Source organism: Camellia sinensis, chromosome 3, assembly GCF_055761805.1.
Source record: "Camellia sinensis isolate YWXY chromosome 3, ASM5576180v1, whole genome shotgun sequence".
Classification (NCBI taxonomy): domain Eukaryota; kingdom Viridiplantae; phylum Streptophyta; class Magnoliopsida; order Ericales; family Theaceae; genus Camellia; species Camellia sinensis.
Genome location: NC_138963.1, coordinates 165503986 through 165528113, shown reverse-complemented (window position 1 = coordinate 165528113; position 24128 = coordinate 165503986). Strand labels below are relative to the sequence as shown.

At 39.2% G+C, this 24128-nt stretch overlaps 2 protein-coding genes across 2 annotated transcripts; both read left to right on the top strand.

Annotated features, from left to right (window-relative positions):
* The first annotated feature begins 20384 nt into the window (after nucleotides 1-20384).
* On the top strand, nucleotides 20385-21281 carry LOC145821997 (uncharacterized). The gene has a single exon (XM_082918568.1). The coding sequence runs from the start codon at nucleotides 20385-20387 to the stop codon at nucleotides 21279-21281; it is 897 nt and encodes a 298-aa protein (XP_082774694.1).
* Nucleotides 21282-21422: 141 nt separating this feature from the next.
* LOC145821996 (uncharacterized) lies at nucleotides 21423-24011 on the top strand. The gene is made up of 6 exons (XM_082918567.1): nucleotides 21423-21708; nucleotides 21760-21926; nucleotides 22319-22590; nucleotides 22676-22987; nucleotides 23081-23168; nucleotides 23274-24011. The coding sequence occupies exons 1-6, from the start codon at nucleotides 21423-21425 to the stop codon at nucleotides 24009-24011; spliced, it is 1863 nt and encodes a 620-aa protein (XP_082774693.1).
* Nucleotides 24012-24128: the final 117 nt, after the last annotated feature.

Below are 24128 nucleotides of genomic sequence, written 5' to 3'. Positions count from 1 at the left end.
GTGTACCTCTTTGTTTGAGTCCTCCCCGCTATGTTCGGTTGTAGGCTCGATATCCCGGTTTGAAAAACCCTCATTCGATTTCAAAAATCGCTTATGCTCAGAATGCTGTGCCATTCTCTACATTTGAACGCATTTCAACTCCAACCGGTTCCATCTTTGAGGTTCGTCCTGTCAGATTGGGCCGTTTGTTCAGAATTTGCCGTGTGCAGAATGAATCGAATGCTGTGTTATGGGCTGTATGCAGATTAATCCCCAGTAGAGCAAGGGCTGTGTGTCCAGAATCAGGCAGTGGGTTGCTTGGGTTATTTTGCTGTTGGCTGTCTAGTTATCTGATTATTACAGTGCAAGTGTTCAATTTTCAGACAACCAATCAATTTCGTTTACATTGAGGTGTAACATGATGAGATGCGATGCAACGCATGAAATGTGTAAATGTAAACACTTTTTCAGATAAAAAGTCCGTTTCATTTCATTATCTTTTCAAATGTACAAGTTTTGAAGAAAACAAAAATCTGCCTGCGGCAGTACAAGGTAATCTATCTACCAACAAAAAGAAAAGTACAAGAAAGAGAAGATAGCAAAAATCTGCATCTGTGTCAAGCACTCCGAAGGGCCGTCAGTCCGTCCTAGTCCTCTTCCTGGACGAGGGTCCAGGAGCATCATCAGCGTCGTCGTCAGAGCCTGAGCTAGAACCGTCTCCGGTCTCCTCCTCCGATGACCCTGCCTCTGCCTCTGACTTCTCGTCGTCGTCATCGTCTGGGACTGGAGCTCGCGAGCTACTCCCGACGTGAGTACGCCCTCCCCTGGTACGGGGAAATATCCTGCCCTCCTCATCTCTCCCCCGGGCAGGGACAGCAGGTCTAGCTGGAGCACCTCCCGCCATGGGAATCTGAAAAGGAGGCTGAGAAGTACATGAAAAGGAAATGCATCAGTATACTGTAGACAGTTTATCAGTGCAGAATGCAATGCAGAGTACAGTGTATGAATGCCGTGAGCAGTTTAACAGTGCAGAATGCAGTGTATGCAGTGTTCAGATACTGTGAGATCAGTGTATCAGGTGTTGTGCCGCGAATCAGATTATGTGAATCAGTGTATGAATGGTTTGAGGCCAGTGTCAGAAGGACATACCGGTATGCTGTAGACGGCTAGGAGGTCAAAAGTCCGCTGGAGCATCCCCATCATCGAGGCATTCATCGCCAACGACTGACGGGTGTACTCAGAAGAGGCCTGCAAAAGTATCAGATGCATCAATATTCTGTGGAATATCAAGTAAACTGAAATGAATAACTGTACAAAATGCAGTAGAACATACCGGCGGTAAGTCGGGGACATCAGTGAACTCATGACCAGCCGGTGGAGGGGCGAAGGGGATCTGATAGGTCGACCCACCCTGCCCCTGGAAAGTCAGTACAGCGGGCAGGGCAGGCCAGCCAGCTCCCCGTCCTCCTTGCACCCTGCCCCTACCACGGACCCGGGCCCTCCTCGAAGATCCAGCCCCTGCTCCCGCTCCGGCCCCAGCCGCCGATGCTACAGGCCTGGCCCCCTCTGCTCGACGGCCGCTCAAGGGGCGCATCAGGTACGTCTGCACATACTCTTGATAGTCGCCGATGCCTCGGAAGCCGGCCTCCTCCCAGCCGATGGAGTAATCATCCAGCTGCTCAGTGGTCAGCCCCTCGGTCTCCCTCATCTCTGCAGGAGGGTGAGCCGGGACTATCTGCTCAGGTAACCCGCGGGTCTGGCGTAGAAAACGCTCCCCCAGGTACCAAGCCCGACAGACCGGGCCCTCAAGCAAAATCCGGAAACGCGAGGTCTCCTCAGCACCAGGGAACCGACCCCGCATCGCCGACGGCAGCGAAGCCCATGGCCGCCATGTGATCTGAAAGTAACAGACAGTTTGTTATCTACTGTTATTGAAACATGCAGTGGGAAAGCGAAGCTAAACGAACTGAAAATAAAGCATACCTCTATGGGGGTGATGGTGTCGAAGTATCGGCGGAAGAAGCCGAACGTCTCCCGTGGTCGCCGGGTGCATCTTCCGTCAAAACGACTCGAGAACGGGACAGCCGGAGGAGGCTCCGCAACTGGCACAGGTGCAAGCCTAGGGAAGTAGGCGTAAACCCACAGCTGCAAAACAGATGTCAGTATGACCATCAGATAAAGCAGGATATACAGAATAAAGCAGAAATGGCAGAGCCGTGTATTGTGTGCAGTGCACAGTGTGAGCAGTGTACAGTAATTGTAAAGCAGAATGTATGTGTGTGCCGTGTGTACAGTATACAGTGAGTGTAAAACAGACCGCAGTGTGTGCAGTGTACAGAGTACGGAAAGTACGAGACAGGAGTGAAAAAGCGGAGAAGAAATGTACCTCCTAAGCCCGCCAGTAGCCTCCGAGGAGCTGGCCGCTGCCGCGAGAAGCCGAGCTCATGTATCCGTATAGGGTGGCTAGAGCAGCGCCACCCCAGTCATAGTGCAAGATGTCCCAGACGTCCACCAGTGCGCTGAGAAGACAGAGAGGCACGGTGTTCGCCCGGTCGGCGAAGATGGTAGTCCCGAACAGGAACATGAAGAAGCCGCGAGCATACCTCTCCTCGTCCTCTGGGGTCATCTGCACCTCCTCCAATGCGGGCTGGACCCGAAACTGTGTCTCGAACCAGGAGTATCGGACGAAGCCTGGACGAGCTAGCGGTGGGGCCTCCCCCAGTAGATGGACCTGAGCGGCGGTCCACTCATCCATGTCGGTGTCGAAAGGGATCGGATCCCCCCCTACCCCGATGCCTGTGAGCATCGAGAAGTCATAAGGGGTCATCGTCATGTCCCCTGCAGCAGAAAAATGGAAAGAATCGGTGGTGTCCCACCACCTCTCCGCCAAAGCAGCAAGGAGAGGTCTGCATGTGGAGAGCCTAGAGAGCCCTCGGCAGAAGGTGCCGAAGCCCGCTCGGTCCACGATGCGCTGGACCGCATCAGGGAGCTCGTCATACCACTCCCGCGCACCAGTATTCCCATACCCGCAAATGGTATGGGAACCCTCCTGCAAACAGAAAATGACAATTGCAAGACAACATTCAAAATGTAATTTTGAAAAGACAGATATGGCATGTATGCAAGTTTGTCAGATTCAGGCAAATACCGGGTACCGTTGTGCTTACAGTGAAATACGTGTGCTGTGTCAGCGTGTTTGAGTGTTTCAGAATAGATGTGGCATGTATGCAAGTTTGTCAAATTCAGGCAAATACCGGGTGCCGGTGTGCTTACAGTAAAATACGTGTGCTGTGTCAGCGTGTTTGGGTGTTTCAGAACAGATGTGACATGTATGCAAGTTTGACAGATTCAGACAAATACTGGGTGCCAGTGTGTAGGCAGCAGAATACAGTGAGTGCCGTGTGTTTGGGTGATTCAGGGCTAGTGCAGTGTGTGTGCATGTGTCAGTCTCAAGCAGATATCCGTTGTATGTATGTTTACAGTCAACTACGGTCTACGGCATATCAGATTTCAGCAATTAAAGAATACAGCTAACTATGGTAGTTTTGTATCCTACATTGCAAAAAGTAAAGCAGAAAGAAGAGAGTTACCTCGGAAGTGCCGAATGAAAGGTGGGAGGTAGGCTCACGTAGTAGTAGCTCAGGGGCCGCGTACCTCTCAAAGCTCCGGAACTGACGCAGGCCGTCTGGGGGCAGAACGTGGATCGCCGGCCGGTAGGTCGCCGGGTCGAACGGGCGCTCGCTCAGTGGTAAGAGCTCGACCCCGGGATCCATCTCGTGGTCCGGGGGAGTCCCGCCACGTGGAATGTCGTCCGCCATGAAGAGAGTGGTGTGAAAATGGCCGGAAAAGGGAAAACCGAGCCGGAATGCGAAGAGTCAACTGAAAAGTCAACTCCCGAGAGGGTCGGAAATGGCCGGGAAGGCCGGAATGTGAAGAGGCACGGAAATGAAGAGCAAAGTGAGGGGAACAAACCCCGAAAAGGCTAGAACGCCAAACGAGGCACCGAAACGAAAATGTGATCGGTGGAAAACGACCGAAACGCGAAGAGAAACGCGAATCCGACGACAAAACGGGCGTAGAACGCGAAGAAATGGACGAAAAAGGAGAGGGAAAAGCTCTAGAGAGAGAGTATGGGGATTTTCGGCGTGAGAGAAATGAGGAAATAGGGCTTGAAGCCCTATTTTATAACACCCAAGGTGAAAAGACAAAACTGCCCCGCACCAGCAACTGTTTGCCGATCGGCAATGTTTTGTGCCGGCCGGCACTTTTTTTGTGCCGATGGAATTGTTTTTGTGTCGATGGCCAGCCGGTGGCCTCATCTTTCGGCCGGTGGGGTTCCCACAGCCTTGTTTAGGCCGTATGAGAAGTTCATGGTCTTCATAGCTCAAGAAAGTGCATCTCCGATGTTCAACCGGCCTCCGTTTTGACTTCGGGCCGTGTCTCCAGTGCGTGGCACTCAAATTCGTGCAAGGTGTATCCTTTTTGTATCCTTTTAAATTCAAAAGCTACCCCATGTGTGTTGCACAAGTTCATCACACTACTTCGGTGCATTACATCGCGCTGTCGCGCGCTACACATTTGCATTGTTGTGCACGTGTTACATGCGTTGCAACACGCACCCCTTTGCATTGTCGTGCACATTTCTCATGCATCATCATTGCATTTCCATTCCATGCATTGTCATGCATTCTGGAATACGTGCGTTGTTGCGCATTCAAGCCCATTTACATTCCGTGTGGCATGCATGTCACACTTGGCATCGCACTGTTTTGTGCGTTTCAAACCTTGCGCTGCTCTGCGTATCGCACTGTTTTGTGCATTTCAAAAATGTTCGCACTGTTCTGCGCATCGCACTATTTTGTGCATTTCAAACCGTCGCACTGTTTTGTGCATTTTAAACAGCGCGCTGTTCTGCGCATCGCATTGTTTTGTGCATTTCGAAATTGTTCGCGCTGTTATGCGCATCGCACTGTTTTGTGCATTTCAAAATTGTCGCGCTGTTTTGCACATCTCATTGCATTTTGCATTGTCATGCATGTTTAGTTCCATTACTTGCGTAGACCGCATCTCAATTCTTTACTTGCGTAGACCGCATGTTTTGATTGCGTAGACCGCATGCTAAATTTCTTTACCTGCGTACACCGCATGTATTGCTTGCGTAGACCGCATAGTTGTTCAATTTCTTTCCTTGCGTAGACCGCATCTCAATTCTTTACTTGCGCAGACCGCATGTTTTGATTGCGTAGACCGCATGCTAAATTTCTTTACCTGCGTAGACCGCATGTATTTCTTGCGTAGACCGCATAGTTGTTCAATTTCTTTCCTTGCGTAGACCGCATTCTTAATTTCATTACCTGCGTAGACCGCATGTCTTGATTGCGTAGACCGCATGTTAAATTTCATTACTTGCGTAGACCGCATGTCTTGATTGCGTAGACCGCATGATTTATCGATTTCATTACTTGCGTAGACCGCATGTCTTGATTGCGTAGACCGCATGTTAAATTTCATTACTTGCGTAGACCGCATGTCTTGATTGCGTAGACCGCATGATTTATCGATTTCATTACCTGCGTAGACCGCATGTTTTGATTGCGTAGACCGCATGTTTAATTCCATTACCTGCGCAGACCGCATGTTTTGATTGCGTAGATCGCATGTTTAATTCCATTACCTGCGTAGACCGCATGTTTTGATTGCGTAGACCGCATGTTTAATTCCATTACCTGCGTATACCGCATGTTTTGATTGCGTAGACCGCATGTTTAATTCCATTACCTGCGTAGACCGCATGTTTAATTCCATTACTTGCGTAGACCGCATGTTTAATTCCGTCACCTGCGTAGACCGCATGTGTTAATTACGTAGACCGCTTGTTTGTTTCGTCACCTGCGTAGACCGCGTGCTTATGATCAATTTCGTCGCCTGCGTAGACCGCTTGCTCCGCTTGCCTAGTTGTATTTCAATATGCATTGTCATGCTCTCTACTTACTTTGCGCTGTCACGCATTTCGAGTACACCACTATTCTTGCATTGTCATGCATTTTGCTAACCATATTGTACCTGTTAAGTTTGTTTTCTTTTCAGGCACGATATTGTATGTACGGTTCATTTGAGGCTGGTGCAACCAGACGAACCGGACAGGTATTGTATCTCCCGAGTGAGACATATTGAGAATTCCATAATTCTCTTACATCCTTTCTGCATTGTAGTGTAGTTTGGTATGCTAGCTTAAAACTGTCGCATGTTTGCTTCATTACAGCTTTCTTTGCATGATCATAAGTATGCTCGGCTTCGTGCATTGTCTTGCATTTTGCCCCTGCCTCCGGGCACATATCTTATTTGTCTTGTTTGTTTGTCTAAGTCTTCGGCCTTGTCAAAAATGGGTCGTCTCTAGGCTTTGACATTCACTCCCGTCATTGTTATGACTTTCGAGTTCTGTCAAAGAGGGGCAACTGTAGACACCCCATTTTTGACCGTCCTCAAGACTTGGACGTCACTGTTTGAACACACGGTGATCTTCCATGATTGTGTTCGTTTGGAGTTCCCGGAGGTCTCGGCTCCCGCGCCTTGCCTCAGGATCCCCGAACTCGACTGTTTAGTGTCTGGTTTCGCACCAAACACTTTTTTTTTTGCCTTAGAAGGGCAGGGAATGCCTTGTGAGACATCTCCGTACATCACCGGCAGTGGCTAGATGCCACCGGCTGGTTTTTGCTGCCACCGGCAATATAGTTTGCCGGCCGGCACTATTTGTTGCCGGTCAGCACTTTTTGTTGCCGACCGGCACTCTTTTTGGAAAAGATGGCATTTTTTGCCGGCCGATTGCTGTTCATCTGCTTTTGCAGATATTTTTGGACAGCTGTATTGCTTTTGCTCCCCTCCATACACGTGTATGGAGGGATCTCCCTCTTGCAAAGCTTGTCTTGTAAGCTTTACAAGAGGCATATAGAGGGAAGCCCTCTCTAAGGCAAAGGGAGAGGCTTTAGACATTTTTGAGAAAGAAAATACAGAGGAGAGCTCTGGTTTTCTAGGGTTAGGGTTAGACATACACAACCTATCTCTCTTTCCCTCTCATTTTGCACACTAGGTGTTTTGTGTCTCACTATTGCACACAAACACCTAGTGTTTCACCTTCCTCTTGGAGCTAAGGTTCTAAAGAGTGTGTTTTGAAGTTTTGGTGTTGGATTCAAGCTCAAGGAGGCCATTGGAGCATCTTTGTTGAAGAAGGCATCAAGGGTGAGAAACTAGTCCCTTTTTCCCCCATTTTTTGCATTGATTTTCTACTAGTCTTAGAGCTGTTTTTGTGATTATTGTATAACATAAAAAAGTTCTGTTTTTAAGCCCTCTTTGTTGTTTATTAAGAGTGTTTTGTTGTTTGAGGGTTGTTGACCACCCTTAGGCCTCAAAAGGCCTCATTTTGAGCCATTTTGTGCTAGCTCCGGGATTTTGGTGTTGAGGTCTCTTCACCACTGAAATCTTGAGGGATTTCAGTGGTGAAGATGATGCTTTGAAGTCCCAAGAAGGAGAGGGCCACCCCCTCTCCTTGTTGTCCTTGAAAAGGGCATATTTTGGCCTCTCAAGGAAGCCTATGCTTGAGTGTGTGTTGAGCATGTTTGGTTTGTTTTTCATGCTTATATATCCATGATATAACATGATTTAAAGTTGGTTTTGGAACTTCATGCATGTTTAGCATAGTTGCCATGTAATGCCTTATTTGTGCCTTAACATGTTCTAGGTTGTTAGCCTTTGTTGGAGCATGTTTTAGGCTTGCATTTGTGAAGTTTATGTGCTTATTTTGCCATGTTTTAGCTCTGTCCATAATCGTTTGGGTTGATCTTTGCATGCATTATATAGCTACTTTGTATTTGGGCTTGTTGGCCTTGAGTATGTGCATGTGTAGCATGCCATCTTTGCATTGTTTTGGTGATTTGGAATCATCCTACATGCTATTTCAGTCCCATTTCCATGCTTGTTTGATTGCCTTGCATGCCTCTTTAATGCTTTGAAAGCATGTGTTGCAATGCTCCATGTTTTGGCCATGGTGTATGCCTTTGAATTTGGGCCACTTAGATGCCATCTAAGGAGTCCTTTGGCCTTGTTTTAACATGATAAAAATCTGTTTTTGGTTGGTTAATGCATGCCATGTTTGGTCTTGTTAAAGTGTAGTTCAATGCCTCATTGATTTGCTTTGAACATTTAGGCCTTTTGGTGCATGCTTGGCTTGATTTGTTGCTTGGTTTGGCACCATGTGTTAGCATGATTTTAGAGCTTATAATGCATGCTAATTTGTCCATGTTTCCTTCTTTCAAGTGCGCTTGAATGTTGTTTGATTTATGCTTAAGTGTTGGTCCTTATGTGCATGTGTGTGTGCATGCCATTTAGCCCTCACCTTTTAGCACAATGGCTACTGTTTTAGGCCTATTTTAGAGTCGCCTAATTCATGTTTAAGTCCATCTTTGCACTCATTTTGTATTGCCGTATGCATACTTGTATGCTTGCATAAGTTAATTGCCATGCCATGTTGCATTCCTAGCTTGTATGCCTAGGTTGCATTGCATTTTGCATGCATGCCTTGTTCCTTGAATTGGTGATAGGAATTGGGCCTAATTTGTTTGATTGGTTTGCATGCATTTGAAACCAAAGTTGCATGCCTGGTTCCTTGGACCATCATGCATGGAAATGCGTGATTGGTGGTCCGAGAACCGAGGCACATGTCCCTTTGAGTTATTACAATGATAAGGGACATGGTTGGTGCATACATGCCTTGAATTGTGTTGCCATGCTTTGTTTTGCCCTCTGTTGCTGTGAGTTGCAGGTTCTGCAGGAATACTCTGCCGACCGGCACCATTTTCTCTGCCGACAGATTCAATTTTGTGCCGATGGCCATACCACACTGCCGGTGGCAATTTCAATCAGCCGGTGGTGATCCTCTCTGTCCAAGGGATCAGTCCTGAGGCTTTGACAGCCTCCAGAGGAGGAAAGGAAGGAAAACAGAGGCAGCCTACGCATGGCGGCGCGCTTCCCGAGGCGGTTTACTGTTTTCTTAGAATAATTAATTTGTTAATTAATTTGTAATATTTAATTAGCTCGCGTAGTTAATTAATTTGTATTATTATTTTGGTCCCTCCGAGCGAGGGCAAATCTGTAATAAGTGTGGGTGTGTGTGTGCATGTCTTCCAACCCCCACTTCTTTCTCCCTTTTATTTACCTGCTTATGATGGTAGATTAGGGCACGTTTATTTTAGCATACCTTATGCTATGCATGCGTGCATCCATGCATTTGTATTGCATGCATTGGGCTCGGTACATCACGCTAACTGCATTTGTACTTCAATTCAAAAATTGACTATGTGATAGTTGATTGCATTTCACATGCCATGTTTAAGATTAGCCGAGCCCATCTAATTGCATCCTGTATGTGTTGCATTAGACAATTTAGCATGAACTAGGACACGCATGTTTTGCTAACTAGTTTACTGTTTTGGCACGGAGTACTAGGTAAGCTTTTATGCTTTAGCATATCACATGAGTGTGAATATTGCCATGACAACATGCTTAACATGTGGCTAGATGCTTATGTGTTAAACTGTTTTGAATGCCTGTGGGTGAAGGTTGGGTTGTTTGAGTTGGAAAAACTCGTTGAAATCCGTATTTTAGCCTACTTACGAGTAGCAAATTCCAAAGCATTTTCAAACCGAAAGGATATGCAATGTTTATTTCCAAATTAGGCAATCTAGTCTATACTTGTTTGCTGTGCGCATAACATAGTAATTCTAGGCTAATAATTGGTTTAAAGAACACGTAAAGTTTTCGAAAACGGATATCACGGTTAGTAGAGGCCGGTCTTCGGACCGGGCGAAAGGGGGTGCTCATAGCTGACCTTCCCCGATCGTACCCAAGCTCCCGAGCCGAGACAACTCCGGTGATGACGGACATGTGGCCTTCGGCACCGAGTCAGGGTTTCCTAAATTCTCCCATAAAAAAAATATTTAGGTGGCGACTCTGTATCTGGCAAAGCAGTCCATGTTTGGTACTACTTTTTCAAAAATCTGTTTCTCAAAACGATTTGCCAGATTTGGACTCTTTGGTTCAGATTAAGAACCGTGACACAAACCGAGTCCGAACTGTAGCACGAGGTCCCACGCGGGCGCTGTTACAATACTAAAGCAATAAATACTCACCTAATACTCCAAGACAAGCCAAAGAAGAGAGTTTAAAAAAAAATGCATGCTCCTAACTAATGCAACACATGCAATATGCAATTTAATATGCTCGGCTACTAACATGGCATGTGAATCAATTTGATAGCATGTGGTTTAAGCATGTTTTTAAAGAAGTAATAAATACAATGCTTGTTAGAATGATGAACCGAGCCTTATGCATGCAAGACAATGGATGCTTTGTACATGGAAAATGCTAAACAAAATATAATGTGTTACACTATCCATCATAAGTAGGGAAATAAAAGGGAGAAAGACGTGGGGTTAGAAGACATACACACTTATTACATGTTTCGCCCTCACACAGGAGGGTCAGAATAAATGAATTAGCTAAGTTCACTAACTAATTAATATTACAACACCGAATTTAACTAACTATTATGGCTAATTAAATAATTACAACACAAAATTAATTACTCTAACTAATTCATACGAATTAACTAATTAAACTAACTAACTGGTTACATTACGGAATTGAGTAACTAAGTAATTAATTACAAGTTCACTCACAACATACTACTAGTAACAAAACAAGTCTAACAGGTCCCGAGGAGCAAGGAAATGGCTTATTCATACACATGAATTTCTCCCCTGAGAATGCCTCTGCACTGTTTTACACCTCAGCCTCTGCTCTACTCTGTGGAAAAAATAAAACAAAAAAATAAAAAATAAAAAAGTGGTACTGCCTAGTTGAAAAAGGTGTCCGGCTGGCCAGAAATGGTGGTCGGCCGCCCACTAATAGTGGCTTGGCGTACGATAAAGGTGGCTTGCTGGCCACTAATGTTGGGTTTCTCCTATTCTTGAAGCAAGGTAACTCTTTTATTGACAAACCCACAAGTTCTCTCTCAAGGGCTGAGATTTGAGCTCAAAAACCTCAACAAGAAGAGCTAAATTTTTGGTTTAGGAAGTGTAAAGAAAGAGTGTGTAGGTTTCAAGATAGAAAGAGAGAGTGCTATGCAAGTTCTGGTCCTTAAGGAATTTTTTCTAACCTAATTTCAAGAGGGGTGGTCATCTATATATTAAAAACATGTGTCTCAGGTCGAAAATATCAGTATATAGACAGCTGGTGTAGTGCATGCACTTGTGGGAATAGCTGGCAACAAATATCTACAAAAAAAAAAAAAAAAAAACTATTTTTTGGCACAAGTGGGCAGCAGACCACTAATAGTGGATGGCCATAAACTTTAGTGGTTGGCCAAGCAAAAATCTGTTTCCAGACCATACTTCAAACGGGCATATCTCCCTCATTTGGACTTGGTTTTAGGTGATTCTTGAGTCTAAATTGAAGCTCTGGAAGTCTACTTTCCAATGGTGGTGGCGTCACATCTAAATTATAAGTGTGGAAAGAGATATACATATTTTAGTGAAGGTTTCTCATTTCTATCTTAACAGTTTGATGCCTAACCTCTTTCCCAACTAGTTTTCTTCCCTCCCCTCCTATTTTCTTTAACTCCAAACCTATAAATAAGATGTTTTAAAGATTTTTCAAAGGGTTCACCTCCATTTCATTTATTTCCACTTTGTCCTTGCTCGATTTACCGAAAAGTGTAATATTTTAAATGAAATGCGAGCCTTGGAAAATTGTGGAAACACTTGGAAAAATATTTTGACAAAAGCAGTTTAAGGTCTAAAATAGCTTTGGTCAAAAATAGGGTGTAAGGTTGGGATAAGCTCTTCTTGCTGAAGAAATCAAACGTTTGTACAGTATAACTTTCATCATCAAGTGATCAACTTGAGGCGCCCAAGTCTTAAGGGCGGTCAAAAACGGGGTGCCTCACTATAACAAAAGTAACCTATGGTAACGAAAACTAGTGAAGAAAATAAAATTTGTCACTAAATAAAAATAATTCGTGAGGAATTTATAAATTTTGTCACATATAATAAAAAAATAAAAATGATAGGTGACAAAATTTATTTTCATCAATAAATACTTCATTTTAATTGAGGAAAAATTAAGTTTCGTCACCAAAAATTTTCCCGCTATTTTTTTTTGGGTGGCGCCAAAATTTTGGGACTTTTGGTGAGAAAAAAATTTGTCACTAATTATAAAATTATTTGTGAGGAATATATTTTTGCCACCAAAACGTTTTAATAGTTTTGATATCTTTTGGTGAGGAAATAATATTGTCACCATTTTTGGTGGGAAATTTTTGATATATTGAGCGGCAATAAAAAAAAATAAGGTATTAATTTTTTTACCCTCTCTCTCTCTCTCTCTCTCTCTCTCTCTCTCTCTCTCAAAATAGGGTATTAATTTATCTTACCTCTTGCTCCTCCACCACGCCGATCGCCATCGCCGCCACTAGTAGCCTTGCCGGTAACCGCCACATTTTTTTCGCTCGGTGATTTGGTACGTGATTTCTCTTTGCTCTTTTTCTGGTGTCTATTTCTCTTATTCTCTGTTTTGGTATGGTGATGAAAATTAGTGAAGAAAACAAATTTCGTCACTAAATAAGAATAATCCATAAGGAATTATAAATTTTGTCACATATAATAAAAAAATAAAAATAATAGGTGACGGAATTTATTTCCGTCAATAAATACTTACTTTTAGGTGGCAAAAAAAAAAGTTTCGTCACCTAAATTTTTCCCACTATTTTTTTTTTATGGTGCCAAAATTTTGAAACTTTTGGTGAGAATTTTTTTTTCCAACAATTAAAAAATTATTAATGAGGAATATATGTCACCAATAATCTAATTTTTTTTTCGTTAAAAAACTTGATTTTAAATATTTTAAAACCATTTGGTGAAAAATTTATTTTCGTCACTAATAATTTTTAATATTTGTAGGCCTTTTAGTGAGACAATTATTTTGTCACTAATTTTGAAAAAAGAATTTTGACATATTAAGCGCTAATGAAAAAAATAGTCTACTATTTTTCCCTCCCTTTTTTTTTGGGATTAGTTTTCCTAGATTTTTTTTTTCAATTTTCCTAGATTATTTTTCCCTTCTTTTTTTTTTTTGGATTAGTCTTCGTATCAGTCTCTATCTCTATCTCTATCTCTATCTCTATCTGTCTCTCCCACTCAAAACAGAACACAACGAATCAGTTTTCCTATCAATCTCTCCCTCTCCCTCTCCCTCTCCCTCTCAAAACACAAGTGTTGTGTGTTCTTCTCCAGCGCCCCTTCAGTGTGTTCTTCTCTAGCGTCATCCCTGTTCTCCTCCTTCAGTGTCGCCAAAGACGTCGTACTCCTTTACTGTTGTGTGTTATCTTCGATCAGGTATGGGTCCTCTTTCTCTCTCCCTCTCTCCCTGTCTCTCACTCAATTTCTCTATTTTTCTATCTCTATTTTCCCTAATTTTCAAAATTAATGTTTTCCCTAATTTTCGAAATGAATGCTGTATTTTATTCTTTTCAGCAAGGTTTCTCTTCAATAAATTGTGAATGTGTAAATTGTAAACTTGGCCATCCTCAATGTCTTTTGCTTGTTTCTACTACAAACTTGAGAATGAATGTCCTATTGATTATAATTAACAATTTGAATTTAGTAAAAGCCCTTGACTAAATGTGAATATTTTGTATGATTTGGATTGTTACCTATTGCAAGACCCCTTTCATCTTCGGCCAACACACACCTCCCAAACAGTTAAATGATTTTTCTTTCCTTCTTAATAATAATAATAATAATAATAACAAAAAATAAAGAAAGACGAAAAGAAAAACTTACACAGTAATAAAACCCTTTGAATTATTTCTTCTTCTTTCTGTTTCTTTTTAGTGGAATTTAAGTTAGTTCAGACTAGCACAAGGAGACTCAGCTCAAGTTTATACCTTCTAGGAGTATTGCAAGCAGTCATGAACACGGGAAGGACTTGCATTGATTTATTGGAGAAAATATAATATGAAATACGCAGTGCACAATGTGAAGAATGTGATACCATGCATGAATTGTTCTGTCTTCAGATTACTGTTGCAAGGATTAAGATTTAGTCAATAAATTATATTGAAAACAAATGAAATTATGAATTAGGTGGCTGTTTAAAAGTTGATCTACGAACTTGATTAATTGAATTATAGTTGACGACAAGCAGATTAATGAGGATCTTCAATTTGGAATCCCCCTATTAATTGATGAGTGCATTTAATTTTGCATATCAGGCTTTGATTGCATATGTCATGTATTGCACCAAGGATCCTCTAGAGTGAAATTTTCCTAAAGTTTTCTAGAGTGCTACATTGTGTGGTTGAGATTTACTGGCAAGTCACATCAATTTTTCTGATGTGACTTGCCAGTAAATCTCAACCACACAATGTAGCACTCTAGGAAACTTTAAGAAAAAATCACTCTAGAGGATCCTTGCTACATGTATTGTGGTAGCTGAGAGTAGTTCATTTCCACATTTTTGGAAGCAATGGGACGTGAGATTCTTTGACCGTCCATGAGTAACACTGATCCTTCCTTAGCCGTCTTGTTGATAAGTATGGTTTTAGGTATACCAAATATGAATAAGCATATTCTTGGTGTTTGATATATGATGGAGACTATCAAATATTTGATTTATGATTGCATTTATCAATTAAATATGTAGTCCCTTGAGTTTGTTGAGAATAAAAAATGCAAAAATTGTGTAGCAAGCGTGTACTGAAAAGCTTATGTTATGTTGGTTTTCATCCCAGTATGACACATAAATAACTGTAGCACATGCACATGTATGGTGCTTGTCCAATAAACATAAATTTGGACTCTCTCTCTGTGTGATAATGTTTATAGGAGGAGAGGCAGGTTATTATCTTAGCATTCACTGTTGGCTTTTACCATTTTTGTGTTACTATTGTTACCATAGTGGTTAGTACAATAAGCCTTTCTAGTTTTTGGTGTTTGGTGTTACTCCTGTAAGTATTATGCATCAAGAACACCATATCCTATTTAAAAGGGATTAAATTAAAATTAGAGGTGGAGCTTTATGCTAATCAATTTATTGAACAACCTATATCTAGATCCATAAGTGGCTTGCTATGCTAGTGTTGTTGCTCTCTATGAAATTTGTTAACCTTTTTTTTTTTATTTTTTATAACTAATATACTGAAGTGCCTCTGGGAAAGAGGTGGGAGTCTGAATTGGGTTCAATTTACCACAAAGTTACAAGTCTCATTGGTGAAGAAGACTAGGAGACCTAATAAACAAGAGTATATTCTGTAATTATTATATAGTATATGTTGAAAACCCACCCCACCCCACCCACCCCAATTACTAAAAGTCATGTTGGCTTGGTTTGACCTGGCTCCTGTTAGTCATTTTCCTTCAGAAAAAAATAAAACTACATTTTCATAGCACTTAAAAAAAGAAAAAGAAAAATAAAAGAAGCATACTCTACTGGACTTCCATGAAAGAAATGTCAAAAGGTTTTGTGGGCACAAGGGAGGGTGCTATCACAGCACCTGCTGTGACGGCCCGTTGAGATTTGTATCGATTTTATTTTAATGATCGAAATCGTTTATATCATAGGATTTGTCATGTATATCATTCATATAAAATATAAAATGAATCAGACATGCACAGCTCATGTTCGGATCATAATTATTTTTTAAAAAAAAATTATCAAAACTATACTAAACATTTATTTTTTCAAACATAAATGTAGACATGTTATAAGTTACAAATATCTAATTAACTTGATTTTTTTCATGGATGATCTAATTAACAAACTTTACAATATGAATGATTTGAATTATCAAAAAAACATTCGAAAGATACTCTCAAGGCCATGTAATGTTAGCACAATTAGAGCTCTTGTTATATATCATTAGAGAGTTGGTTGCAAATGTGGGATTCTAGCTTTAATTGTAGCAAAATTCTTCATTGGAAGCAGAATGTTAGCTCTTGTTATATATTCATTAGAGAGTTGGTGTTTGAGGTTAGGTTCAGGATGGGTTTGCTGAATCATAAATGCATTTCTACAAGCTAGCATGATGAAGAAACTGTATGTACAAAGTCGAAGTATTGTGTTATCATGTCCAAGAAAGTATCAAACATTCTGGACCCAGATAATGGATTTCTTTATCATGAATTGGTTATCTTCTTGTGTCAGATTCTTCATCATGGCCCATTGGCCGAGTCTTCAAAACCAGGGGTTAGTATGTTTGGTTTTACTATTATGTCAACTATTTCTTGTCTTTGAAATATACCAGTAATTGGTCTACTGTGCATGCTATTTATGATATGATAATTCATTGTCAAAGCCCAATGCCCGGTATTATTTGTATTGATTTCTAAAGTCAAACTCATGTTTGTCAACTTGGTCATGGTTTGCCATGTACTCCCAAGTTTTCAAAGGGGTTTCAGCTAAAATGAAGAAAGAGCATATTCCAAATTATTTCTATTATTTATTCCATTCTGGCATACGTCGTAGTGCATACAAAGATATGGCCTTATCACGAGTAGCTAGGGTATCTTATTCTACTACCATTATGCCCTATCAAGGACTATAATTTCAATTAGATAAGATTTTATCATTGTAGTTGAAGTTAAACCTATGTAGTATGTATTTGAAAACAATTATATTGAAGAATGGCTTATGAAAATTGCCACAATGGCTAGTTGCCTAAAGTAAGGGACTCAATTGAAGGTTGAAGGTGTAAATACTGTTCTTTGTCAAATGAATTTCTCTTTAGAATTTCAAATGGCTCTTTTGTATTTCTCCTACAATTGTGTAATGTACATAGCTGAAAAAATAGAAATAAAACGTGAGCTTTTGAGATGACTCACCTCTGCCTTCCTGATACAGCTTTCATCATGATTATGTAAATGTCAAATTGAGATCAGCTAAGTTTTGGAATATCAGTATGATTCTAAGAATTCCAAATATTTGACTTTTGTTTCTTAGGATATGTAATACTTTTTTTTTTAATACCATTTGTGTACTTGTTTTTCTTGCTATTGATCTCAAACCTAGTTAGTTTTTCATCTTTTATCAGCCTTATCCTTTTACTCCAAACTTGTAGTAAAGCTCAATTATGCTTCAAAATGTCATGTGATCATGCCTTCTATGAACCATGAAGTAAAACTGGTATCCTATATGTACCTCAAGAGAAGATTATTGCCAATATGTCGCTATTACTATATCATCTACTGCATGTGATTTCCATTTTCCAATTTAATCCCCCCCCTAAAAAAAATAATAATAATAATAATAAAATTGGTCCACCTAAAACTCTCAAGGAATTCATCTTCACTCATTAACTTTGCTACTGACATCCTATACCTTGTGTGAACAAGAAGAGCTTTTCTACTTATTTTATAATGACCGATTCATATCTATAGATAATATGGGAAAATTAATGCTCAGATGTGTGCACTTAGAAAACAATTTTGAGAAGTCCCCTAGTAGGTCATAAATTAAGGAAGCACAATCACCTAGTGATTCATCCCAGTAGTCATTTCTCCAACCCAATATACATTGCCATAATTTAACTTTGCTATTTATGATTTTTTTTTTTCCTATTTTATTCATTGACCTTTGTAAGGTTTTTGATTAGTTAATTTGTGTTCTTTCGGTTCTTAATTTAATAAATTACAATTATTGAAGAACTTCCTTTATATTGTTATTTTTTAAAAAAAAATTCTTTATTGTTTTCTTTTATTCTTCCCCTCCCCCCCTCCCCCTTCAAGATGGTTCCAAAAAATTCATATGTTGGTATATATTCACATACTATAAATTTTATAAAAAATTAAATATTAATTAAAATTATTTTTTATAATATTTTTAAAACTAATATTAAAAAATATTATTTTTAAAAATATTATCGCAAATGTCACATTGGCAACCATATTAGCGTTTGGTGTGTATGTGGCATTCTATGAAAAAGACAGTAATATGTCTAGCATTTTTTGTTTTGAAAATTGGTTAAGTTAGTTTGAATGACTAGTTAAAATAAAGAGTATGGTTGGAACAAACAATAGCTAAACTAATTAGGTAACATAAAGAGTGTCATTTTTTTATACTTCAGCTAGTGAAAAATAAAGAGTGTGGTTTGAGTTGCTCTTAGCCTCACATGGACTCTTCTAGCTACACCATTGAGAGTCTTATTACCTACTTAGAAAACTATTTGGTAGGTTTAGTACTTATGTTGCTAAAATCACTACCATAAGTATTTATTAATTATCTACCGTGGGGGACCTAATTAGTAAGTCCTTACGGTATGTTAAGTTGGTTTGTTGTGTCATTAGCTAGTCCATTTACTCATTAAGCTCAACTCCAGAGAATGTGCATGTGGAAATTCTTATTCTCTGGGGTTGTTTATGTTTAAGAATAAAGGTAATAATGCTAAGTTAATTGTAAAGAGGATTCTCTAGCCTAAGTCTATGGTTTAGTCTTCCATTACACTAGTATTTATTCTCACTTTTCATTTCTACTTTGTTCTCAAGGACCACTGTATGCTTTACTTTCTCAGCATATAAATGTTGAGTTGATTAGTTTACAATCTTTGATTCCTCAAATCCCATATGAAACATATAAGAGAGTCAACTCTAACTTGCCCTAAAATGACCCCATGTTTGTATCTGATTCTATATACTAATTCTCATTTATAGCAACATTACAGAGCTTGAAAAGTTTATTGGAAAATTAAATGAATTGTGAATGTTAATCATATTAAGGGTTGTTTTGAAAAGTTTATTTTAGATTTTTTTATTTATTTATAAGAAAACGTATAAAAACGGAAAGAAAAGAGTTGACTATTTTTGTAATATTTTTTTAATTTATTCCCAAAACAGCTTTAAGTTTCATTTTGTATTTGCGGTGTACTTCTATAACCTTTTCTTTTACATCAATAAATCTTAATTTTTGCTGAAGAAAATAGGTGAGATTAAGTTTAATTTTACGCTATATACTTTATTTGCTAATTATGTTTTGAATTGCTTTTACTAGCTCCCTTTGTGCCCTTAGCATTATGCACCTTCATTTAAAAAGGCACGTTGGATGCCAAACAAAATTAGTGACAAAAAACTGAGATGTGGAGACCTGATTAGTATATATGATATCTTTGAGCTTTGTCTGCTTGAAGTGAATATCTTTTTAATATTCTGAGATCAATATCTTGCTTTTGGTGTTCTAATATCATATTTCAATTTGTCTTTCATTTGTGTTTCAGTTTGATGCATTTCTCCATGGATTTTCTTGTTGATGTATCTGTATATTGTACACTCTCTTTGTACATCTGCAATTTTCATCAAGAAACTTTTATTTTGTTGATTTTTTTTTTTAAAAAAGTCAATATATTTATAAAATTTAGGGGAGTTTGAGTCTATATGTTTGGGATGATAGATTTTGGCTAAAATAGTCAATAAAAATAAAAATATATTAAAATAATGAATAAGATAAAATATTATATATTACATATTAATTAATTATTTTTTCTCTCACAACTCTCGATTTAATGAAAATTGGAATATTACACCCAACAGATTAGCATATCTTACTTTAACTTCTCAGGACTTCGTATATAGTTGAATAAAGAGAAAATCAAATAGAGTACTAACTGCAGTAACATGCCATAAGTACTAAATTATAGTCTCGGGGCATTCATTGGAATTGTCGCATGTGGCTATCAATTCTGTTGGCATCGTTCATTTCTTATATGCATAGCTCCTTAAGTACATTATTAAGTTCCTCTGCATAATTTAATCACATTTTGTTTTCTGAGTGAAAAGTGAGCCAGAATAATTATTGTTTCCCAATGTATTATTTTTTCAATATCCCAATTTACTTGATAGATGTGTCAATTCTGGTATTCGGGGCATATATATATTTTTCACGTGAAGTTCAATCATAACATTTTGCATTTGGATATTTGAGTACTTAAATTGACAGCTTTAGAAACTCAATGTGGCATATTGTGGGTTTTCTTTATGTGTCATGTTATCTGCTTTTTACTCTCAACTCACTGTTGTATTGGTTAAATTTTCTCTAAATTATGATATTTGTCTTCTTATTGATGGTTATTTTACTGTGGTTTATGTTTTGGTTATGAATACTTCTTCTGTTTACGCTAAATTGCTTTGGCTATTTTCTCACGTGATTTATGTGTGGTTGTAATTTGTATAACTCAGTATAATCATTGGACTTGAACTTTTTTTAATTAAAATATATATATATATATATATATATATATATATATATATATATTTCTATATAAAATTTTTCCTATTCACCTAACTTTAATTAACTCGGCATAGTCAGACATGGACAAGAGTTGGATTGCATTAAGTAGCACAATTGATGGAAGGATAAGTCGGGCATATAATGATGGGGTAATATCATTTCTTCGTTTTGCAATGGCGGTTATCGATCGAGATGGTAAAATTTTGTGCCCTTGTCGAAAGTGTGTGAATATTGTTTGTCAAAATTTTCAAATTGTTCAAATTCATTTGCTGCAACATGGGATTATTCCAACTTACACTATCTGGCACGTGCATAGGGAACCCCGTGAATCAAATAAGGCTTATCATCATGATATACCCGTTGAGGGCAATGAGGTTTTGGGAGGTATTGATGCCTTAGTGGAAGATCGAATAAAAGGGGAATCAACTAATACAACTCAAGAGGACGAGGTTCGCACTTTTGATAAATTATTGAATGATGCCAAATGTGAGGTGTACCCAGGTTGCACAAATTACACTTTGTTAAAATTTGTCATCGAGATACTTAATATGAAGGTAACAAACCATTGGAGTAATAAGTCAGTTGACATGATGCTTGAGTTTTTAACAAAACTTTTACCGAAGGATAATTTGGTTCCAAAGTCAACTTATAAAGCTAAAAAAATACTACGTGAATTGGGTTTGTCATACGAGCTCATTGATGCTTGTGTAAATGATTGTCTGCTCTTTTGGAAGGGGAATGCAACACTAGATAAATGTCCAAATTGTAAGGCTTCTAGATACAAGACAAATCATGGTAGAGGTAAGAAGATCTCTCGTAAGGTTCTTCGATACTTCCCGTTAACACCAAGATTGAAAAGGTTGTACATGTCGAGGAAGAGAGTCGAGGATATGAAATGGTTCAAGAAAAAACGTCTAGATGACGGTGTATTGAGGCATCCTGCAGATAGTGATGAGTGGAAGGAATTCGATACATAACATCCTGAATTTGCCTTGGAGCCTCGGAATGTGAGGCTAGGGTTGGCTACTGATGGTTTCAACTCTTTTGAAAATATGAATAACTCATATAGTTTGTGGCCTGTCGTACTTATTCCGTAGAACTTGCCACCGTGGTTGGCTATGAAGGACCCATTTTTCATGCTGCCATTACTTATTCCTAGTGAACCACAACCAGGAATTGATATTGATGTCTACATGAGACCTTTAGTGGAAGAATTGAATGAATTATGGAAACATGGTACATTAACCTATGATGCCTCGACTGGTGAGACTTTCTGCATGCGTGCAGCTTTGTTGTGGACGATACATGGTTGGCCCACATTTGGTGACATTTCTGGATGGAGAACAAAGGGTCATTGCTCTTGTTACACTTGCAGTGATGAACCATATTTTGAATCTTTAGGAAGTAAGACTGCGTACAGTAACCATTAATGCTACTTGCCTCATGACCACCCAGAAAGGCAAAAGAGTAGAGCATATAATGGCAAGCATGAAAAACGGAAGAGATCTTTGGTGATACCGATAGAAAAGATTGAAGAACAATTGGGCAGCGTGATGGGTGTCGCATATGGAAGACATCCAAGCAACAAGAAAAGACCTCGTCAGAACCCAAATTGGACAAAGGTAAGCATCTTGTATGAGCTACCGTATTGGAAGAAAAGGAGGCTTTGACACAACATTGATGTCATGCATGTGGAGAAGAACTTTAGTGAAAATGTTTTTGGAACGATGTTGGGAATTGATGGGAAGAACAGGATACAGATAAGGCATGAATGGTTTTAGAAGATATGAATATAAGGAAAGAATTGTGGCTAACAACAAATCCCGATGGATCATATGTGAAGCCTCGAGCCAACTTCTCACTAACCCCTAAAGAGAGAGAGGGTTTCTTTGAATTCTTGAAATCAGTCAAGTATCCAGATGGGTACGCGGCAAACATTTCGAGATTAGTGAATGCAAAAAATGGTAGATTAACAGGATTGAAAAGCCACGACTGCCATGTACTTAAACAACAGATTCTTCCTATTGGGATGCGTGGTTACGTAGATAAAGAGATTAGTACAGCACTTTTTGAGTTAGGTAGCTTCTTCCAAGATCTATGCTCAAGGACACTGAAACGAAGTGAAATGGAGAAATTAGAGGAACGTATAGTACTCATACTATGTAAGTTTGAAAAGATCTTTCCTCTAGCCTTCTTCGATGTGATGGTTCATTTGGCCATTCACTTGCCACGTGAGACTATTCTCGGAGGACCCGTGCCATACCGGTGGATGTACCCGATTGAGAGGTAATTTCTAAAATTGTACTTTCAAATGAAAGGTATAGATTATGTTGTGTGCCTAACCATACTTCTAATTGGTTGTCTCTTCAAGGTTTCTCGGAGCTTTGAAAAAGTTTGTCACCAATCGAGCTCGACCAGAAGGTTCTATTGCAGAGGCTTACATTGTCAAGGAGTGCACTACTTTTTGCTCAATGTATCTTGAAGGGATTGAAACCGTGCATAATCGAGATGCACAAAATGAAGATTATGGAGTCCATCGTGAAGGTTTGATAATATTCACTGAAATTGCTCGTCCTATTGGCCAAATCAGAAAGCATGTTGAGATGTCACAGGAACTTCGTGATATTGCTTATTGGTTCTTATTATACAATAGCCCTGAGATAGAGAATTATCTTCAATACGTGTTTCTTATAATTATATATATTTTAATAATTTTCATGTTATTAGTCATTAATAATAGTAGTATTTCACACATTAACCAAAACTATTTGAGTAGGGAACACGGGAATTTGTTACAAATTCCCACTGGACAATATATAACTCAGATACAACAGAAGGAATTTCCGAAGTGGTTCAAAGAATATGTAAGTCATTTTTAATATTCACAATTGCCTAAACACTATTAGGCTTGTATAAAATACAAACATTACTAACATAATTCAAGTGTTGCACATTGCATGTGGATGTAGATAAATAGATTGAGAGTTGATGAGGCACCAGAAGCAACCGAAGAATTGTGGTCATTAGTGAATGGTCCTAATTTGCTAGTGAAGGAGTACTCGGGTTGTATAATCAATGGTGTAAGATTCCATACAAAGGAATTAGAAAATCGTCGTAAGAGTCAAAACAGTGGTGTGCTTACCGAAGGGGACTACAAGGGAGAGATGCATGAATTCTACAGTCACTTGTGCAATATTTGGGAATTTGAGTACATGTGTCAAAATAAAGTTGTTTTGTTTCAATGTGAATGGTACAACACCGGTAACACTGGTAGAAGTAGAATAGTACGAGCTGACACATATTGCACAAGCATCGATGTCACAAGCCGATGGTATCAATCTGACCCTTTTATCTTGCCTAGTCAAGCTAAGCTAGTGTTCTACTTGAATGACACCAAATGGGGGCAACCTTGGCAAGTCGTGCAACAGGTCCAACATAGAGGTGTGTTTGATGTGCCAGAGGTTGGTGATGGAGAAACACCAGATTATCCAGAATTTAATGATGCATTCCAACAAGAAAACATTAACTTAGTTGTCCCGATCAACATTGAAGATATTATTCAATTTCATAGGGATGATATTGAAGCTGAGGTTATTTCAAATAAAACAAAGAGAAATGGGAGAGATGACGAAGAAGATGAAGAACTTGGCATACTTGATGATGATATGGATCCTGATATGGAACCTGATACAGATTATAATATGTAGTATTTGTTTTTTTTAGGTTTCTATATGGACATATGCTTTTAATGCATTACATGGTTATGCTATATTTTGTTGCGTCTCTTCAAGTAAAATTATGCTTTATATTTTATGTTTTATATC

Bases quoted from the DNA above. Each gene is read 5' to 3' on its own strand.
- LOC145821997 (XM_082918568.1), top strand. From the start codon at position 20,385: ATGGACAAGAGTTGGATTGCATTAAGTAGCACAATTGATGGAAGGATA.
- LOC145821996 (XM_082918567.1), top strand. From the start codon at position 21,423: ATGAAGGACCCATTTTTCATGCTGCCATTACTTATTCCTAGTGAACCA. The intron at 22,591-22,675 runs GTAATTTCTAAA...TGTCTCTTCAAG, and splicing joins TGGATGTACCCGATTGAGAG to GTTTCTCGGAGCTTTGAAAA. The intron at 23,169-23,273 runs GTAAGTCATTTT...ATGTGGATGTAG, and splicing joins CGAAGTGGTTCAAAGAATAT to ATAAATAGATTGAGAGTTGA.